General features: G+C 40.0%; 1 protein-coding gene across 1 annotated transcript in view; it reads right to left on the reverse strand.

Moving 5' to 3' along the window:
• The window catches only part of SNX14 (sorting nexin 14), a 35,688-nt gene extending 23,215 nt beyond the window's left edge, over positions 1-12,473 (reverse strand). Inside the window, exons 1-9 of the mRNA XM_080999854.1 lie at positions 12,272-12,473; positions 11,015-11,135; positions 9,499-9,575; positions 9,338-9,416; positions 7,772-7,815; positions 6,799-6,886; positions 6,228-6,312; positions 4,134-4,290; positions 3,451-3,526 (exon numbers count right to left, since the gene is read on the reverse strand). Of these exons, the coding sequence (XP_080855980.1) occupies positions 3,451-3,526; positions 4,134-4,290; positions 6,228-6,312; positions 6,799-6,886; positions 7,772-7,815; positions 9,338-9,416; positions 9,499-9,575; positions 11,015-11,135; positions 12,272-12,411 (867 nt within the window). The 5' untranslated portion in view covers positions 12,412-12,473. The remainder of the gene's footprint in view (positions 1-3,450; positions 3,527-4,133; positions 4,291-6,227; positions 6,313-6,798; positions 6,887-7,771; positions 7,816-9,337; positions 9,417-9,498; positions 9,576-11,014; positions 11,136-12,271) is intronic.
• Positions 12,474-20,279: the final 7,806 nt, after the last annotated feature.

Genomic DNA, 20,279 nt, shown 5'->3' on the forward strand with positions numbered 1-20,279 from the left:
AGAGATAACCGTTTTGTAATACTGGAGGTTGGATGGTTGCTTGAGATCACTACAGCTTATGAGCTAAGCTGATCCGAACACGCTCCAAGGTTTGGTCAGGCAGAGAATCAGGAGAGGATGGGCTGACTCAGCCTTCCAGCGATGACTAGAGAGAGAATATGCAGGTAGTTCCCCAATTCCTGGATTAAGAGGCTTCTCGGAAGGGTGGTGGCAATACTACCGAAAAGTTGGAGCTGTGTGGGTCATGCTTTCCCCCCTCGGAGGGTGTTTGTGTGCGTTCATGTGAAGAAAGCTCTGTGACACTGCCTTCCTATGTAGTTTCTCTGCATCTGTTTTAGGGCAGGGAACTTCCATACCTGTTCTTCAGAAAGCACCAAGCACATAGATGGCGCTGAATAAACAACAACAACAACAACCCCTTTGATCCCAAGATGCAAACTATGACTAACATATATTATATTTCTTTCCCTTTGACTAAGGGTCTGTTTCTATGCTATGGTTTTAATGATTGACCACATAAGGCAGCCACCTCAGAGTGAGACTGCCAGCTCATACGTTCCACTGCCTCCGCAGAACTATGAGGTGGAAATGAGGGCTAAGTGGCATCTGCATGTTAATGGCGCTGCAGCCCAAACCTCCACTTCCTCCAGCAGTTTCCCAGGCCAAAGGCCAAGAGTGGAACAGAAGTTCCCTAACACCAGCCATTGGGCGTGCCCTACCAGAAAGGACCAGAGCCACTGTGTAATAATAATAATGATTTTACAGCAGCACAAAACTGTGGCCGTTCAACCCCCTACCCAGGTGAACTGAGTAAGGATGAGACACTCTCCAAAACTAGAACTTCATTTGTTTATACTCAATAAAGTTATAGCTTAGAGATATTTAAGATCTTCCTTAACTTCACACTATAAACCTGCCACTGGACAAATACACTCTTTCTAGGGTGGCTATTGTCTTACGCTACCTGTAAAAGACTCCCAGCCCCTTCTAGAATTCTAACATCCCACACACAGAGAGAGAGAGAACCTTGCCTGTCCATAGACGATCCCTATCTTTAACTGAGAGCCAATTCACTATCTGTCCCCAATGACAGATAAACTCGGAGTCCTCTCAGATAAGTCAGACACCCCTTCTGCCCACCCTGAAAGTCCCTCTCTCTAATCCCAGCCTCCTGTCTAACCCACAGAAAATCTCTCAGACAATTAAGGAATGTTAGAAGGGTGTTGGAATGAAGTAATGTGGTTTTAGCAGAAATGCTATAAAGGATTAAGAAAAAACAGATTGTTAAATGGTGAAAGGAGGGAAAGTAAAGTTACAATATATTAAGATAAAATAGAGAACAAAAACTGGAAAAGATGGAAAGGACTTGCTGAAATAGCTAACTGAACTAGAATACAAAAAAAAGGAGGTGTGAGGAGGTCAAGGAAATAAGCAAATGAAAGATAAGTTATGGGAAGATTCATTGTATTTTTTTTCTTTTTTTCTTTTTTTCTTTTTTCTTCTTTTCTTTGTTGTGATGTGATGTTCTGTTTTTCTGCTTAATATGCTGTTTTCTATTTTTTCTTTTTGTAATCTTTTAAATCTTAATAAATATTATTTAAAAAAACAAAAAACAGAAAATCTCTCTGACAGTCCCTATCTGACCGTCAGCTGTCAGCACTTCACTTAAATTCCACTCTCTTACACACATACACGTGGAAGAGGAAGCGAGCTCCTTTTCTCCTGTTCAAGTGGCTAGGACACGACCCAACAAATTCAAGTTACAAGAAAGGAGATTCCGACTAAACATCAGGAAGAGCTTTCTGGCAGTGAGCTGTTTTGACGGTGGAAGGTGGTGAACTCAAGTTTTTATGCAGGGATTTGATGGCCACCTGCCATGGATGCTTCAGCTGAGATTCCTGCATTGCAGGGGGTTGGACTAGATGACCCACTAGATGACTAGGTAGACTCTACAATTCTATGAGTCTATCCTTCTGTGACTAGCTGATTGGCTCACCAGCTCCCACTAGTTTTTGGGTCACGTGCACCATAGTCAATGTTATCAAAGGTCACTAGAGGCCCAGGAGAACCAACAAGGCTACAATCCCCAATCCATTCCCCAGAGTAAGTCATCCACCAAGGTGGCCAAGGCTGCTTCCATCACATAACTAGGCTGAAAGCCAGACTTGAATGGCTCCGTAATCAATATCATCCAAGGCTGCTTGGAACTGCAGTAGCACCTCCCACTCCAGACCTTGCTTAAAAATGGAACACTGGGCACCAGGCGGTAGTTATCAAGGACCACTGGATCTAGATTTGATCTTTTAAAACAAAGGACATGGGCAGGGCAGCAGTCATGATCCCTTCCCTAAGAGAAGGATGACTCACTACATGGTTCAGATAGTACGTTTGGTCCTAGCAGCCTGTAGTAGCCAGAAAAGACAATGATTTCGTGCACAGGTGGTGGCACCCGATGTTCCAAGCAGCCTCCACCAAATCCTTGGATTGCACAAGCTGAAACGCATCCAAAGCAACGTGACTGGTGGCTTCAATCTTCACCTCTGTCAACAGCCTATCAGCCTATCAGACTCTGCCAACAAAACCACAGTTTGCTAGAATTTCCAGGCCCTGGGAACTTATTATTATGCACTGAAAAGTTTGTATCGGTTAAAGGATTTAAAACCGAACCAAGGGCTGGAGAGCAGTCCTCCAGTTTGTGCAGCCTGCTTTCCCCCTTCATTGCCGCTGGAAGGTATGTTTCCAGAAAAGGGAAAGGAGCAGAGATGGCTCAGAATGAGCCAAGATGATGTATAAGCCAAGCCACAACTGTAAAAGGATTTTGGCTCAGATCGTAATGAGCTAGTTGCTTATGAATAAATGCGCACGTTCGCAGACTGAAACCTGCCATCAAAAAAATAAAATAAAAAATCTAAAAATGCATTCAGCGGGAGTACAATCAAATGGTTGCTGGAACAATGAAAAATCTTATATATTCAACAACTGTAGCTGTTACAAATGAAGCCCTGTGAATTCAAGTGATAATGTTGCAGAGGCTTTTCCTAGAACATCTCTTTATTTTAATAATTTATATCCCAATTTTCTTTAATATTAATAAAAAACCCTAAAGCCACTTAAAACATAAAATGAATAAACCCTTGCAAACAAGGATCAGAGTGTCAGGCTAGGACCTGGGAGACAAGGTTTCAAAATCCCAACTCAGCCATGCAGCTCACTGGGCGACCTTAGGGAAGTCCTAGTCCCTCGGCCTGACCTACCTCACAGGGTTGTTATAAGGGATAAAATGAGGACCAGGAGGACCATGTACAGCAGCACCTTGAGCTTGGAGAAAAGGTCTGAGGCAAATGCAATAATAAAAAGAAAACAAATACAACAATTCATTCTTATAGCAGCCGAACTGTAGTATTTTGTTGAAAAATGAAAACGGGGCTATGTGAACTTCTCAAAACTCACCGGATCAGCTAAGAAGTCCATGGTGGGAAGGAAAACAGAACCTGAAAGGATTTCTCTTATAAGTATGGTGAATGATCTGAAAGGAATAAAAGAGCCTATTTTTATACATTTCTGCTTTTTCTCTCATCGCAATGGAGCTTTCATAAAGTACTCGTTCTAAACTGTTGGAAAAATCACTTGCTGCTCTAGTTTACAAAATATGCAAGAATTCCTCACACTGCTGCTCACAGTGCACTCCTCTGGCCTTTCTGTCTTGCAGACCAGAGCCAATTTGAAGCACTTGGAATGTGTACTGATCACTACTACGAAGGGTGCAAAATAACTGAAGAATATGGCGCTGTGGTGATGTTGCCATTAAGCTTTGCGGGCGGACGGAAGAGGAGCAGTTCTATACAACCGAGATCTGTGTGGAAGGAAAACCTACTAATTGGAGATTGCGACTGAAGCCTTTGAGAAGAATCACAACCAAGCACAGGTTATACTGAAGCTACTCCCACACAACTGGTTTTTCATGAACACTGCCAAGTGTTGACCCTAGCCAGGTGTGTAGTTGCACAAGAGTCCTGGAAGCAAAGTAAGATTTTCTGAGATTACAAGATTTGTTTTTGGACTCTACTGTGCGTAACCACACAACGAAAAAGTATGGAATGCAAATAAATCAGAATCCTAAATTCATAGCATACCCGCAGTCTGTTGCCTTTGGAGGTAGAAGAAAGGAGAAAAGAAGTTCTGTAAGTTTCCTTAAATAATGAAGTTCATCTCTTCTACTTCTCAAAGCCACATGGAGCTCTGGTCCATATTCTTCTAAAGCAGCTTGCTGTAAATATTCAACATTTTTCACTGCAGGGAGAAAGTAAATCCAGCAAGAGTTATATAAAATTTATATAGAATAGCTTTACATAACAATTCTTCATATTTTACTTTACAACACAGTTCAGCTGTGAAGAGCAGCTATGAAGAGTGACAGGCTGTAGTTCTAGAGATATTGATATAGCTGCTCAGTCAGACTATTGCCATGTGTTCTGTGTACAGCTGCCTTTAAAAAACAGTCTGGAAACGGAATGTGGTCATTAACAGGGCTTCAAGCTACGGTGGCTCCCAGGCCCTTTCCAGGCCCAATTGAACGTGCTAATTTTAACCTTTAAAGCCTGAAGCAGCATATGGCCAAGCTGCCTTTCCATAAGGGAAAGGGCCTTTTCAGTAGTGGCATCTTGGATCACATGGAGCCAAAGAATAACAGAACTGTAGAGTTGGAAGGGGCCTTGAGGATCATCATGTGACTAGTCCAAACCCCTGCAATGCAGGAATATGCAGCTGTCCCATACAGGGATCCAACCTGCAACCTTGGTGTTATCAGCACCACCCTCTAACCAACTGAGCCATGTATGTGAACTTTTCAGCACCAAGTGAAGCACCTCGTGTTAACCCATCTCTTTTTAAAAACTTGGGTAATCTGGGCTTGTTTTCAAATCTGACTGGGGAGAGTCAGAGAGTTCTGTTTCATTTTGTACCTCAAATGTTTTTACCTAGTTTACTTATTCTAAGTGATTCAGAGAATTTTATGTTATGTGATGTCATACAAATTCCATAAATACAAAGAACTTTGCAGTCGCAAGACAAAAGACACAGTTGGACAACAATCCACATTAAAGGTGGAGATATTTCTGCAAGAAACACCCATGATTTCTCATCAAAAGAATTTGCTCCAATTTCCATATGCCTGTATCCCGCTGCGATGGGGTGGGGATTATTCAGAAATAGCATGGGAAACTGCCAAAGTTTCCCCAAGCATTTTACCAGCAACTCAGTTTATTCCTGACCATAGCAGTTTTTCATTTGTGGTTTTTTTTTTGAGACAGTTGCTGGATAATCTATATACCAAAAAGGGAAGGGCTAATATCTACTCAAAACAAATATTAATCTCATGTAAAAAGTTGTGTTATCTGGCTCTGGAAGTTTCAGTACTATGATGCACACTTTCTTCTGATGCCACAAATACAGATTTGGGCATGGAACATTTAACTTATGCCAAGATACACTGCAGTAAAGCTTTTTAGTTTGTTGATGAAAGAAGAATTCAATCAATTTGGGTAAAATTCACACCAGGTGCATATGTCATTACAGAATTTACAGACACAAGATACTCTATTGTCTCCCAATATTTCAGTCACTTACCATTTCCAGAAAGGTAGCCATGATAATTCTCTGGCAGCACATAAAAACCAAAGAGTTTTGTGGCACCTTAAAGACTAACGTATTTATTACGGGATAAGCTTTCGTGGACTACTGACCACTTTATCAAAAGCATGAAATAATATTCTGATTTACAGATATACATGTTGGAGGGGGTAGTGGCAGAAATGATTTTAAACAGTGAGGTCAGAAGGGAATGAAATGTAGAAAATGACAGATTGCAATAATTACATTACTAACAGGCGCCATTAACAAAAAAAAACAGCCGATGATAACACAGACACAACAGTTGTAAGCCAATTGAACAAAAATAGCATGATAACAATCCATTGGCCAATTCAGGTTTTGTTCTGTAAACAAACAGCACTTGAGACAAAAGATATTCAGTACACCTGATTATTATTTTTTGCCACAAGGCTACTTTTTTGTCCCAGTCAATGTAATGATAGGGTATATAAAAAAAAAAGTGTCATGGGTTTTTATCCAGGAAAGCACTCTGAAGAGATAACAACCATTTCATAAAGATAACAATGGGGTTTTGCCAGGCTAACAACCATTTAAATGCATGGTACTGTCAATGCTACCTTTATGACTGGCTTTGGCTATTACTTCTATATGCTTCATAGCTGCCTTCAGCATTTTCCTTGTAATAACCGTTGGAATATCCACCTGGATGAGAAGTAGAAGAATAAATCATTTCCCCTATTATTAATAAAAAGATGACAACAAAGTGCATTTGCTTATATAGCAACATTCAAGCTGCATAATTTAAATAGTGTCAAAAAAGAAGACCAGTATTGAAGGTTCTTGTTTTAACTGTAAATTAGATGCAAGAGCTTAATTCAGTCAAAGTGTCCCAGCATAAAGGACTGTGAGTACACAAACTTTTTAAAAAGTCACTGCCTCCAGAAAACTCTCAAGTACTGTACATCTGAGAGGGGCTGGGAACATAAATTCCCAATCAACCTAAGATACAATTCCCAGGATTATTTGAAAAATACTGCAAGCACTGGACTGGCATAAAACAGATATGAGTCTGCGGGGGGGCGGGGCGGGCTGTGCACCCAGTGTTTCCCAAGTAATCCTTTACTATCCTCTTCTAAAAAGCCCAACCGAAAATGATTTACTTTCGATTCAACACCATAGCACTGTTACCTTGTATATTCGGCGAATTACTGCAGATGCAAAAAATCTCAGTGTTACTCTTAATTCATCCACAGATGATTCATCATCGGTTATTTCCCTGCAAAATTTCAAAAGAAAGCACTGTGCATCATTAATGATAAGCAAATACATTCATCTATGTTTCTGCTTAGTCATTTCATAGGATGCTTATAAAGTTGAGGTAATTTTAATCTATTTTAGTATTTTAACCTTTGTATGTTTTAAAATTATGCCTGCTATCTTTTCTTGATATTTTTTTTTTTTTTTTTTGTAAACCACTTGGAGTGGTGGTGTTGTTTTTTAACAATCAAGCAATGAAATAAATATTTAGGTTAATACGGCTCCGGACACTATCTATGGGAAACGATACACTGAACAACATTTCACAGATTCCCAAACTATACTCCCAAATTTTCATGCTCACCAGACAATCAAAGTGAGCTTTTAATTTCTAAGTATTACAAAATCCACTTGTTCTTTTTTATTCCCCCTCACCTTTCCTTCTTCTTTTTCTGTATCACTTTATTTATTTTAATTGAAATCACTTCAATAAAATATAAATAAATAAAACTACATCTAGAGGCTTAAATATATATAATTATACAAAATGAGGCTTCATATATATATATAATGGCTTAAATATATATATAATGGCTTAAATATATATAATTATACAAAATGAGGCTTCAAAATGTGTTTCATATACTTTAAGCCTTATCAGTGAACAAATACTCAAAGCACTCTTATTTTAAGACAAAATGGTATTTCAGCTCCCTCTGCTGTCTTAATGAGGCAAAGCTTTAAAATACAATATTGATCCAAGGAACTTCTACCGTCCACAAGTTAAGAATTTGCAACACAAGAATTAATGGTCTTATATGCCATCCTTTGTGACTTCTATGTGTAGATGGATATAGGGCTATTTAAAAAACCACTGAATAAAGATTCATTGAAGGAATCTTACCTGTACCAAGGATAAACAAAGTTTTCCAGCACAAGCTCAAACACCTGAAGATAAAATCACAGTGAAAAATTCAATAATGCGTTAAAATATTCCCAGTAAAAGAGGCAACATAGGGATGGCATGCCACTGGCAGAAGCATTTCAGCAACAAAGGCAGCTGTGTAAACTGCATGAATCTTCAGCCCCAAAAGCATTTAAAAAGCAATGTGTGGTACAGGTCTAGGGATACAATGTTCAATGCCCAAAAATGTTGGTAGAGAGGTGGCAGAACCGCGGGCATGCGTTTCTTCAAGAATCAACTGGTCTGTTTACTACCAGCAATGTGAGCGGCAACAAGCCAAAAATATTCCCTTTCCCACTGATGCAGTGACAGAAAGAAAATCACCCTCTCGCACAGTGCTCATTATTTAATTATTTTTACAATCAATCAATTATAATTTTAAAAATGATAAAAGTGCTCGTTTTTCATCAATATTCATAGGACAGTGTTAATGGAATAGTTTACTTGCTTAGGCCTCTATGTAAAAAGCTGGGAGCTACTCTCAAGTAATTGGAGTGATCTTACAGAGTTGAAGCTGCTCCTAGGTTTCAAGGTCAGAGCTGGGGCCTGGTAATTAGGAACTGGTTTCAGCTACGAAAAGCACGTACACTAAAGTGCTAGAAGCTTCTAGGAGTTAAGTCTTCTGATTAGTTTGGGGGACTCAACCTCAGTTGCTATAATTTTTAATGTTAGGTTAGCCGTTGCTCCTTTGTCTCTTTTCTCCATTTAATTTCCATTTAGTCTCCTTTTGCCTTCCTTGACTTTTTTATCTGGGAGATCATATTTGCTATGCTATGGATTTTCATTTCTGAATCATTGTTTTGTGGTATGTATAGGATTCAGATTTACCTTTTTTATTTGAGTCTGATTTATATTTCCTAAATATAGCTATTAACTGTACTTTGGTCCCCCCTACATGCAGTTATTTTTATTCCATTTTCTTCTTGTTCTTTTTTAATAGAGCTATCTTATTTCAGATTGGATACAAGCCTTGGTACTGAATCCAGTTCCTAACTAATTGTTACTGAATAATTGGCTAGCCTGAGGCTCAGAGAGCATTTAGCTCTTTATTTTTTAAGCTTTTGCTTCTCTGGAATCTTAAGGGTGTCCAGTAAGGTATGGGAGTCTCCTTGCCCAGACCACATAAGGTGTGATGGCAGTATACTTTGCAAGGTTGGTGGCAGCCCTGGATATTAGACACCAGCTGACCCACCAAGGATGGGCCCCACATTTTAGGGGCAAGATCTTTGCAGGTGGTATTGAATGAATCCATCCTGTCAGCAGAAGGATTTTCATTTATGCAAAACAGGACCTTTCCCCTCCTCTCCTGCTGGAACAGATTTTGGACGGGGAGGACATTCTATTGCACAAGCAGAAATCCTTGCACCGGCTGAACATTCGCTTAGTGTTATGTTGGATCCACCCATAATTTACTAATTCTTACAAACAGGGCAAATGCAAAATTCTGGTATTCAAAGCAAGGATGATAGTGATTTGTTTTAACACCTGGTGATGCTAAACAGTTACCTCTGAGAGAGATGCATCAACTTTAGAAGGAACTTTCAAGTTCAGCCATGGCTGATAATTTTGTAGCAGAAATGTAGGCCTATAGAATAAAGAAGATTGTTAAGCAGTGGTCCATTCCTCAAGGTACAAAAAAGAAAATTAAAATGCTATTTTTCACTTACCTGTGCCTATTACATTTGACGCTACTACATACTGTACAGGTGTAACCTTGAGGATATAGTTCTTGCAGTTCTAATTGCTAAGAAAACAAACAAGTGTTCCATTACTCATAATCCTAAGGAAATAAATCAGCATTGACCATGTTTAATGATTATGCAATGAAACTAATCACATAAGAAGAAATGTTGACAGAACAATAAAACACAGAAATAAATACTGAAACAGTCTGCACCCCCCACCCCACCCCCCAAAAACAAGGCTTGTAACATCAAACAAATATTCACACCGCAGCACATTTCAAATGTCTTGAAATTAGGCTACTCTCCTAAACTCATTCTGCTTTCACCTTCCTGCTCCTTCCCACAATCTTATCTTGCTGCTATCCCACTTGTGGAACAATGCTTGATCCAGCTGAAGCATCTACCAAACAGAAAAGGTGGGTTTTTTCCCTCAATTCTCCTTCCACCATAGCATAATACCGTCCACACTCCAACCCTCCAGAACTGATCTGAGAGGGGCATAGGTGACTGCAGAGGGAAAGGGAGGGGAAAATGACAAAAATTGCCTCTCCTTCTGTTACATAAGCTGACACTTTCACTAAATAAAATGCCATTCTATAAGTGGACAGCAGCAATGGATTTCTTCCACTACCTCTTCTACTTATGAATGTGTCTAAAGCAAATGGGGGGAAAGGCAGCAATGCCAAACCTCAGCTGGGGTGAGAAAGGAGTGAGATGAAGGCTCTACAGGCTCTTTTCCCTTCTCACCAGCAGCTTCATACCAGGACAGTCTTTTCATTTATGGCAGAAGCATCAGTGATGCCAAACCTTGGCTGGTGGTGAGGAGGAAAGGTGCACCTAAGAATCCTCTCACACTTGGAACTTCATGCCACCCACTACAGTATCCCAACCTTTTCTTCAATTGGTACTCACCCCCACCTCATGAAATCTATCCCCTCACCCCCAGCTGGGTTTTGACACTAAAAAAGTAAGCCCAGCTTTTTGAGGGGGTGCAGAAGGGCTTAGCATGTTCCACCTGCGTACACCCCCTTCAATTTGAAACTGTTCACAGCATCATTTAGAAATATTTGTACATGCACAGACCCTCCATCTCTTCAAAATAAGCATGTATGTCTTTTGCTAATATATTTTGATGAGGCATATGTTCCATACAATCTACAAATATTTCTATATTTTTCAGTAAAATAAATGGCTATCAAATAATTTCATTAAACATCAGCCTTTTAACTAATTGAATCTAAATTTGTGTATTACCCAACATAATGCCTCAACATAAGTACTTTTTGAGATATTGAAGAAAGTGTGCCAAATGCAGTATTTAATAAACAAAGATGCTGTTAACTTGCAGCAGCATCAACTAAAAGTAGTTCTTGATCGTTAACTAATGTTTCAGTTAAATTTGCATAAACCTAGTGTTCTGACAATGATAAAAGAAAGCAGTATTCAGTTGTTTCCTCCATATGAGGTATCAAAGCATACTAATGAAGTTATACTTTACCTTGGTTTTATGTTTTATTGTAAATAGAATATTGGGTAAGAGGGAATCTGGTCCTAAGGAACAATAGAATGTGACAACTCCCGCCACAAATGACCAGAAGGTCATGAGAATGTGAAGATACCTCAAAAATAAAGAGAAAAATTACAATCTACAAAGCAGCACAAAAACGTTTATCTGGTTATGTTTCTACTATGAACTTTGGAAAACCATATTCAACACTACATATACTATAACAGAAATTTACACAGCTATCAAGACATTCATATCAGATGCTGTTGGACTAAGATTTCCATCAACTCCAACCAACTTGACCAACGTGCTACAACTCTCATCATTTCTGACCAACATCTGGAGACTACAAATTCTCCATACTTGTGCTAAATGGTGAAGAAAGTGTTTGCTTATTTCAGTGCCTAACCTACAAGTGCTAAGACTTAGGAGCCTGAATGGGAATAAGCATAATGCAGTAAGTGACTGTGCAGTATCTAAAGTCATAAATGTTAAAAGAGATATGGGTACTCCTCCAAAATATCAGAGTCACTGCTGCAAAGAGACCATCATTAACAGTTGGGATAGCTTAGTCAGTAGAGATTGAGACTCTGAATTTGTGGGTTTAAGCCCTATGTTGGGCAAAACATTTCTGCATCGCAGAGGGTCAGACTATATGAGCCTCGTGATCCCTTCCAACTCTACAGCTCTATGATTCGAATTATTCTAGGCACTGTGAGACTCAGCCCCCAACTGGTGCAAATTCACACACAATGTCCTTTGCTCACAAGCAGCATTTTGATGGTGTTGCAGGAGGGTGACAGATACTCACACTGGGCCTCTCCTTGACAGGGAGAAAGGAGAGGCTGCAGCAAAGAAAAGTGCTATTGTGAAAACAGGTGGGGGGTAGTAGTTCGTAGAAACGATCCCCACACGTGCAATTTCACTTAAACGAGGGGGACGAACGGAGGTCAACGTAACGTAAAGACAGCCCTCCTTCCTGTTCATTGAGTTTTGTGCCCTGCCTTTACTCTTAAAACACAAAACCCGAGCAGTTTACTAAAAAGGGTTTATCACGCCCCTTCCACAGCCGTCCTTCCGGCTACACCTACAAAGGGATGTGTTTTATTTGACTGGTGGCAAATACATTTCGACCTGAAGCGCCTTCCGCGAGCAGGAGAGCGGGCTCTGCCTCGCGCGTGCGCTTCCGTGACGGGGAGCAGCACCAGCGCGGAACCCGCTTCGCCTCCCCCCCCCCATCCCCGTTACCGGCTGAGCAGGAGCGTCGCCGCACTGAGCCCCAGGAGGAGGCAGCAGAAGAGCGGGTACTGGCGGCACGTCTCGCGCAGCGCCTCCACGCCGCGCACGCGCCGGCACAGCTTCTCCCCGGCCGCGCGCACCCGCCTCATGGTGGAGGGGGCCGTGGCGGAGCACGGGACCCCGGCTGCACCTGCGGCCCCCGCGGTTAGGAAGAAAACACCCGGGACTCGGCGCTCCCGACTTCCGGTTTCTCTCACGTGACCTATTGCCTCAACCCGCTTTCTCTCACGTGACTTCCCACCAACCCACCCCCTCAAAAGAGGCGGGCCAAGGGTGACACGTGTCTCAGGCAGGAAGTTGGCGCCGAGAGGCTCCCCGAAGCGCTTTTTTCATTTTGGTTCCCCTCGGTCTCTTGGGGAAGAGCTCCCCTGAAAAGCGCAGCAACCCTCTGCCCGCCTCGACACCCTATTCCGTGGGTAAGGGAAAAGGGCGGGGGGAAGAAGCGGAACCGCTGAAGCACTTCCGCCCATTCTTGCAAGACTTCCAATTTGTAGAAGGAAGTAAAAGCGCTCAAAATGGCGGCCCGACGAAAACCGGGGCGGGGGAAGTAAGGAAACATTCGCCAACTCTAATAGGATAGGTCTTGTACGCTACTAAATAGCCGGCGCAGCTTCCGAGCAAGCAGTGGTCTTTACGACACGTACGTCCCTCAGGACCTGCTCACCCTTCGCCACAAAGGAAAAGCCAGTTCGCATCGTTTCTGCACCCTTTGAGCACAAATAATAAACCAACCAAGGATGCTGTGGTACCTTCAGGTACGGAGGTACCAACATCTACATAACGTCAAAGGTTGTTGTGACCTAGCCTGTTGTCAGTTGCATGTTTCTGTCCGACAAATAAGCCTCCCCGACTAACCTAAGCAGGATAAGGATTCACATGTACTCCAGCTCCTTGTAGAAATGGTGCGATAAATAACCCTCTAATAATGGCACCAACTAGAGCAATTTACTCCAACCAGGCGCCGCGCTCACACTTCTCGGTTACAACTGCCACCACTATTAACCACGGCCACCGTTACTGCGACTGATGGGAACTGGAGTCTTACCATCTGGAGCAAATCAGGTTTGGGACTACTCCCCCTCCCCGGCAATTGACATGATACGGCCGCCTTTCCCTGGCCCACCCCTTTTTGCTAAGAGTAGCCTTGTCCATGTTGCTTGAAATGACAGTTGGACAGGGTCGACTGGCATAAGTTAAAACAGCCATCCACATCGTCGGAACAGGAAGGACATGTCCACAAAACTTTTACAGAAGCCCCCCCCCCCCCCGACTATGTTGTATGACCGAAAAAGGCACAGCACTACGAATGCTAGATGGCATAGAATTAATGGGGATTTAAAGTAGTTTCTTCTTCATTGGCAATTTCCCCCAGAGGTGGGAGGGAAGGGGCAAGATTTTTCTCATTTCCAATGATCAGACAAGTCCTGTTCTATAACTGACTACAGATTAGTTGATATCTATGAATGAATCAAAAGCAATCCCTTCTGAAATCAGAGGTATACATAAAATGCAACCGTATGCACTAATGCTTAGCAGCATATCCAAATTACCACTCTGCTTACACCATTTGAGCAGTAGGCCTAGCATAAATATTTGCTATTCAGTGAAGACAAACTCCAACAGCTGGAACACTTTTTACTTGTCGTTCCTGCTAGACAGCAATAAATTAGTCTATCTACCATTACAAGCCCATTCTGAAGATCTGATATTAAAGATTAGGCAAACATCCATCTTCTACTTATCAGATGTAAAAAAGCACCGTCAAATGTACAGGAGCTAAGCTCACCTTGCCTATTTGTCTCCTTCATTCCCATAGTATCTCATGGAGATGTTTTCATTTAAGCACTTTACCCAGGATCAGTGTTAAATTCTTGAACAAATTAATCTACATTTGACTTTAAATATGACAAACATGGTTTCTGTGCACATAAAAAATTCTCATCTATAATCCCAACGTCAGCAATGCTGGTGTTGAGTTTGTGATATGGCAGTTATAGCTGCAGTTCTCCAGACTATGCTGTTACAGAAATTTAGAACCCTTGCATTGACCCTTGATTGTGAGAATCTGAGACTCCATTTGAATTTAAAATAACCATTTAAACAAAATGCAATTATAAAAAACTAGCATTTCAAGAATAGTAATGGTGTAGATGTGGAAAATGTTCTACAACAGAGGTTCTCAAATGTTATACTCCCAGGCCCCACTTGCAATGACTAATTGCTAAGGCCCAGCAATCACAGAATAGTGGTGAGCAGAGCTAATCACAAAACGTTGGCAGCATTTGACATATCAGATGGCAATCAGACATAATTTTCCAAAGTTATCAAATCCATCTTTGTAAATATCTAAACTCTTTGCCATGGAATTTTCCTTGTGGCAACAAGCTCCACAGCTCATTTTCCGCAAGTTAAGTACAGACTTAACTACAGGCTATTGTGACAGCCTCCCCTCAGTTTGCTGATCCTGAGGCTCTGGAGGTCTTTTCATATTTCTCCCTTCTCACCCACACATGTTATTTTTACTCACCTATAACTTTTTCCTTTCACTCAACTCATATCACCACACAAATTGCAAGTTTTATTCATCACTCCTTTTACATTTGTTTTTTCCTGTTATAATAGCTTCTTATCCACTTGTTTCTTTCCCAGTTTATTTAATATGGAAAATAACAAACATTAATATTTTTATTAACATGTTTGGAGACACCAGACTTCTCTGTCTCCCAACCAATTATACGTCTCCAATTATCTTTGAAGATAACTGAAATATAAAGAAATTGCAGACTATTCTCTTACCAGCAGATCCTAGGGCAGAGGCATACATAGGGGGGCGGGGCGCAAATAGGCACCACACCACAGGGGGCAGCACTTACCAAGGGACCTGACCTGCAGTGTGCCCGAGCCACATCTCTCCTGGGAGTGACGTGGTGGCTCTAGCACCTGCAGGCTCCACGCTGCCCAAAAAGGCAGCATGGGGCTTGCGTCTGCCCACAGCTTCCCCCTCAGCAGCCCTACAGCTGAGGGGGAGGCAGCAGCAGACTAGAGTGGTTCTATTGTTATTTGAAGAATGTAGTACCAGGATGCAATTTAGGGTTGGTAACCTGCCCCATTAGTAATTGGGGAAAAGTAATTCCTCCCCCCTTTAGATTGCTATTCAAAACAGCATACTACTGCTTTGTCTAAGATTACTTTCTTGAGGAATTTATAAAGTTGATTCTTTTGCACGTTTTTTATTTTCTTTATGTATATTGTTCTGATTGAGTTTTGTATGACTCTTATAATATGTATCATGTTCTATGATTTGTGTATTTTGCATACTTTTTAAATGATCATATCCAGACTTCTGCTTCTAGAACATTGTACTCTTGGCCTGAGCTTCCTCTTCCTTAAAATTCGTTTCTGGGATTGAGGGACTTCTCAAGAATAGTGCGAGGCACTGTGAAAGGATGTAAGGGGAAACTAGGAAACAGTACACACATATACTTCCATTTGCAGAAGAGGCTCAAATCCAGTGGAGGCTTCACCAAACAAAGGGAGGAATCCAATTGGTCCTCCTAGAAGTATTGCTCCAGTGGGAGGCATCCATAAATGGAGGCAATTTTTGCCAACTCCCCCTGCAGTCTGCCCACCCCCATCTGTTCTGGAGGAATAAGCAGCTTTGAATCAAGCCTCGTGTACTTGCTTACCTGTAATCCTTTGCCTGAGCCACGCATCCAGAACAGCAGAGAATCGTGCCACCATCTTCAGGCAATTCTCTTATTTAAATATTAGAATAACATGCCTCTTTATATATAATGAAGCTATTTCATTTCATTTAAGTTGAGCAATGTCCCAAAAGGAATGCTTGTTCCAACAATTCTTATTAGTTCAGTTCTTCCTTTACTACATCTTTTCAGAGAATTCCAAACATGTAATATTTTCAGAAAGCAGAACCCTCCTTTTATCCTAAAGTTTTGCTGGAAGGGGGCTTTCATCCAGTGATATAATGGCGACAAAAATGAGTAGTTTTATTGGCACACTAAGTGGCAGCACAGTTGTACTCAGGTCACTGGCAAAGACCTCTGTTTTAGCAGCCACAACTTTATGTGCAAGATGAAGACTGCAGCATCCAGCCAGTCACCTTCAGCTTTTATCCTCTAATCTCAGAACAAAGCCAGTGTAGAAGACCCCTGTTGGGTCAGTTTCAGAATTGCAAAGTTAGAGAAGCTTCACATTTCTGCAAACAGCCCATGCAATCTCTTTACTCGATCAAAGGTTACTTAACATATTACGAACATATTACTATTCAATTTGTACAAGATTCACATTTTTGTTTTCAAGCCAGGGTGTGTTTAGCTTGTACTGTAATATGAAATGTTTACAACTATCTCTCCATTCTACTTCATATAAAATAACTGAATATGAAAAGCATATGTACAGGGAATGTAAAATATACAGAAAAGCTTTTTGAAGCTTTCCAAAGGAATTATTTTTGTTTATAGACAAAAGGGAATTTCACAATGCCTTTAAGGCACTTCTGTTCTCTTTTCAGCAACTGAACTAGTTGTCAGCTCAAGTCACTTTCTATAAAAAAAGTCTATCAAATGTACATAACCCTGCTTATTTATTTTCTCCAGTCCTCACCAGAAATATTGCTATCAGCTTTACTTACGCTGAATGGCATTCTATGCAAAGCTGGGAATAATTATGTCAACACAAGTTCATGGGAAATAGTCTGTATCTTAAAGAGAAAAATTAAGTTGTAGTAATAACTAGCATAAACTATCTTCATCAGTTCTGGAACATATGTAGACTCATTAGTATAAGCTAGCACAGAACTGAATATCGCCAGAATTTCTGCTACAACGTAACAGTAAATCTGTGTTACCATGCCAATATAATGTATGATATCCATATAAGCATCATGTCCCAATAACTTCACTAAAGCTTGATGTAGTCTGTAACATCAACACCTAAAGTGACCAGTCAAAGATAATCTAAAATCATGATTCAGCACCTTTAGTTTCTAATTGTGAAAGCTTATTCCCTTCACATATTGTTTTAAAATTTTCAATGTTAACATTTCTTTTTAAAATATCGTTTTTCACAATACAAGTTTCCACATGCATTTTACTGTTGCTTTGTCATTATAATGCTAAAAAAACTGCACCAATGTCAGAACAGTGCAAATAATATTTAATTGTAAAAGTCATAATGGCTTGAATTCATCATTATTTAAGAACACTGTCAAGATTCTGGTACTTATTACTCACCATTGCTTTACAAACTATACAGACCACTTCCAGTCAATTTTAACATGCACCCCACAACCCAACAATTTTTACAGCTGAAATTGAGGACCATCTGACCTCAATTTTATCTTGCATATTGTCAAATTTCATTTTGCATTTGCATTGACTGAGTACACAATTCCGAAAAACGCGAATTTTTTAATTTCCCTTCTTCCCCGAGCCAAAATTAGTGATGCTTGAAAGCCCAAAAGAAGTTTGTTTTCCAGCAATGGGAGAAATGTGGAAGATTTAGTCAGAAGGTTTCTCCCTCTTCCTACACCTCCATTAGATATCAGATCAAATTTGGCATAAACACCTTGACAGTGTTCTTCATAAGACTATGACAGTAAAGATGCCAGTTGGCACAACAGCCTCATTGAAGGGAGCATTTAAACCTCCTTGGCACTGGGACTGCCAGCACCAAGGATTACAATATAATCAAAGTTGTATTTAAGGCTACATTTAGCAAACCTACGTTCCATAAGCCTCATCCTATCAAGTTTAAGATTTCAGAAGCTGATGCAACACTCATGTTTCTTACTCAAATATGGAAAGTAGAACTTTACCATGGGCAGTATATGAAACTGTGGCAGCAAGTGTCTCATTAAGCAGTGACTTTTTACCATCCAGCCACTTAGTTCCTTCTTATCTAGCAAGGCACATTTACATATTCCCATGAATACTTGACAAATTTTAAATTACACTTTATGTCCCAGCTATCCCAGTAATTGACATACAATATACTAAAATGATTTATTAAGGTAACAAAAATTCAATTAATGTGAGAGACAGACTACTGGAAACCACTATTCTAAAAAATGTAAATACAAGTAAACATACTGAAATGTGTGCGCACGAGTTTTTAAACCAGAATATTTCTGCACTAACACACATTTATATTAATGACACATAAAAAAAATAAAAACTTTATTACAAAAATAAGTTACACTTGCCTCCAGCTTACAGTATAAAACAATTTTATTTGCAGGAATGCAAAATGATTGTTTGCAATGAGCATTTAACATATGACATCTATTTTTGTTAATTTTTTTCATTTACTGGGGAACTGGTGTGTATAAAACCTTAATTCGGTGTCTCAGTTCTTATTGTGGTGCCTACGGGTATGTAACAACTGCAGTATCCCTTTGGGAAGGGTATAAGGGAAGCTCTTTCTGCCAAGCCCATATTAAATCATAGTTTTATTTACCTTACCTATGCATATTTAGACTTGACAGAACTTTTTGGAAGGGTGATTCAATAGAGGATGCTTCACCACTTAACACTCACTGTCATCAAGGTGCTTTAGAAAATTAAAACATAGCACAAATGATTGTATTCTACTCTACAGGTTATCATGATCTGCATAAAGAGAAAATGGAAAGCTGATCTGCTTGTTTTTACAGCAATCAGCAATAAGAAATGCACTAATGAGAAAACATACCTTTACCTAAAAAGCTAAACTACAGCCATATACTATCTTCTATGATTTATGAAAAACTTCAAAATATCCAAATGTCAGGCTTCACTGTACAGTTGTCAGTTTTAGTCTGACCTTTTATAAAGGGACACTGCAGTATTTAGTACAAGTTGCTGATGCACTTTTTTAACATTTGATGTCTTACAAAAAGTAACATCTTGCTAAACTATTATACATCCAAATAACTACAATATCTGAAGAAGCAAGGCTGCTTTTTCAGCCACAAAATACGACAAAAACAAGGCCTGTTATGATGAACAGGAGGGATTCTTTTACAAAGCCTCTGAAATTAAAGGCAACTAAGAATGTTACATTTGGTATATATTTTACCCTCATGTCATAATTAAACAAGCCTTGATTTTATCTACAAAAAATTTCTATGTACAGTACAGATAGGGTATAGTTCAATCCTCTGCTACTGAGGTAGTTAACCAACCCTTTAAAAAAGGTTCTGAAAAGAACCACTATCTGGAATGCCTGACTAACCAGCTCTGATGATTACACCTGAAACTGCTGTATCTGAACACATTTCAAAGTGATTACTATATAGACAACCATGATTAACCCTTCATGAGCAGAAATAAAAAGTTAAGGATGCCAATTGTGATATTCACCTATCACTGCACTAGATTTCTCAGTGTGATAAGAGAATACCACTTTTGGAATCCATTTTAAAAACACCAGGGAAAGGTCTACTTTAAGTAGATGTTTTTGTTTTGTTTTTTCATTTTTAAGAAGATTTCATTATTTAAGAGGCCATGCTAGAGATAAAGAATTTGTTGTACACATTGGGAAAAATATTAGCTTTAGATTTATAATTTGCACTGCAGAGAAAACTTAATAGAAATTCATATCAAAGTCCAAGTGTCCCATATTTGATTCCATGATCTTCGCACGAAGAATCTTCTACAAAATAATTTGCTCCTATACAGCCGCGATACTTAAGGTTGCTTGATTTCCTTACCATTACTCCACTGCAAGCTTCTGGTGTAATCCCACTTAGCAAGTCAGTCTTCATTGTAACAGGTCAGGACCGGCCTCGACCCCTTTTCCCTGCTAGCCAGGTAACAAAAGGAATCAGTTAGATAAATCTTAAAATCAAATCAGGAAGACTGTTTAAAAATGAGTAAAATAATTTACAATAAATAAAGCCAAGAACATTTTGTCATTTGATTAACACTAAATTTGAATCCCCCCACCCTTTTCGGGC

This window comes from Podarcis pityusensis, assembly GCF_964106645.2.
Source record: "Podarcis pityusensis genome assembly, chromosome: 3".
NCBI lineage: Eukaryota > Metazoa > Chordata > Lepidosauria > Squamata > Lacertidae > Podarcis > Podarcis pityusensis.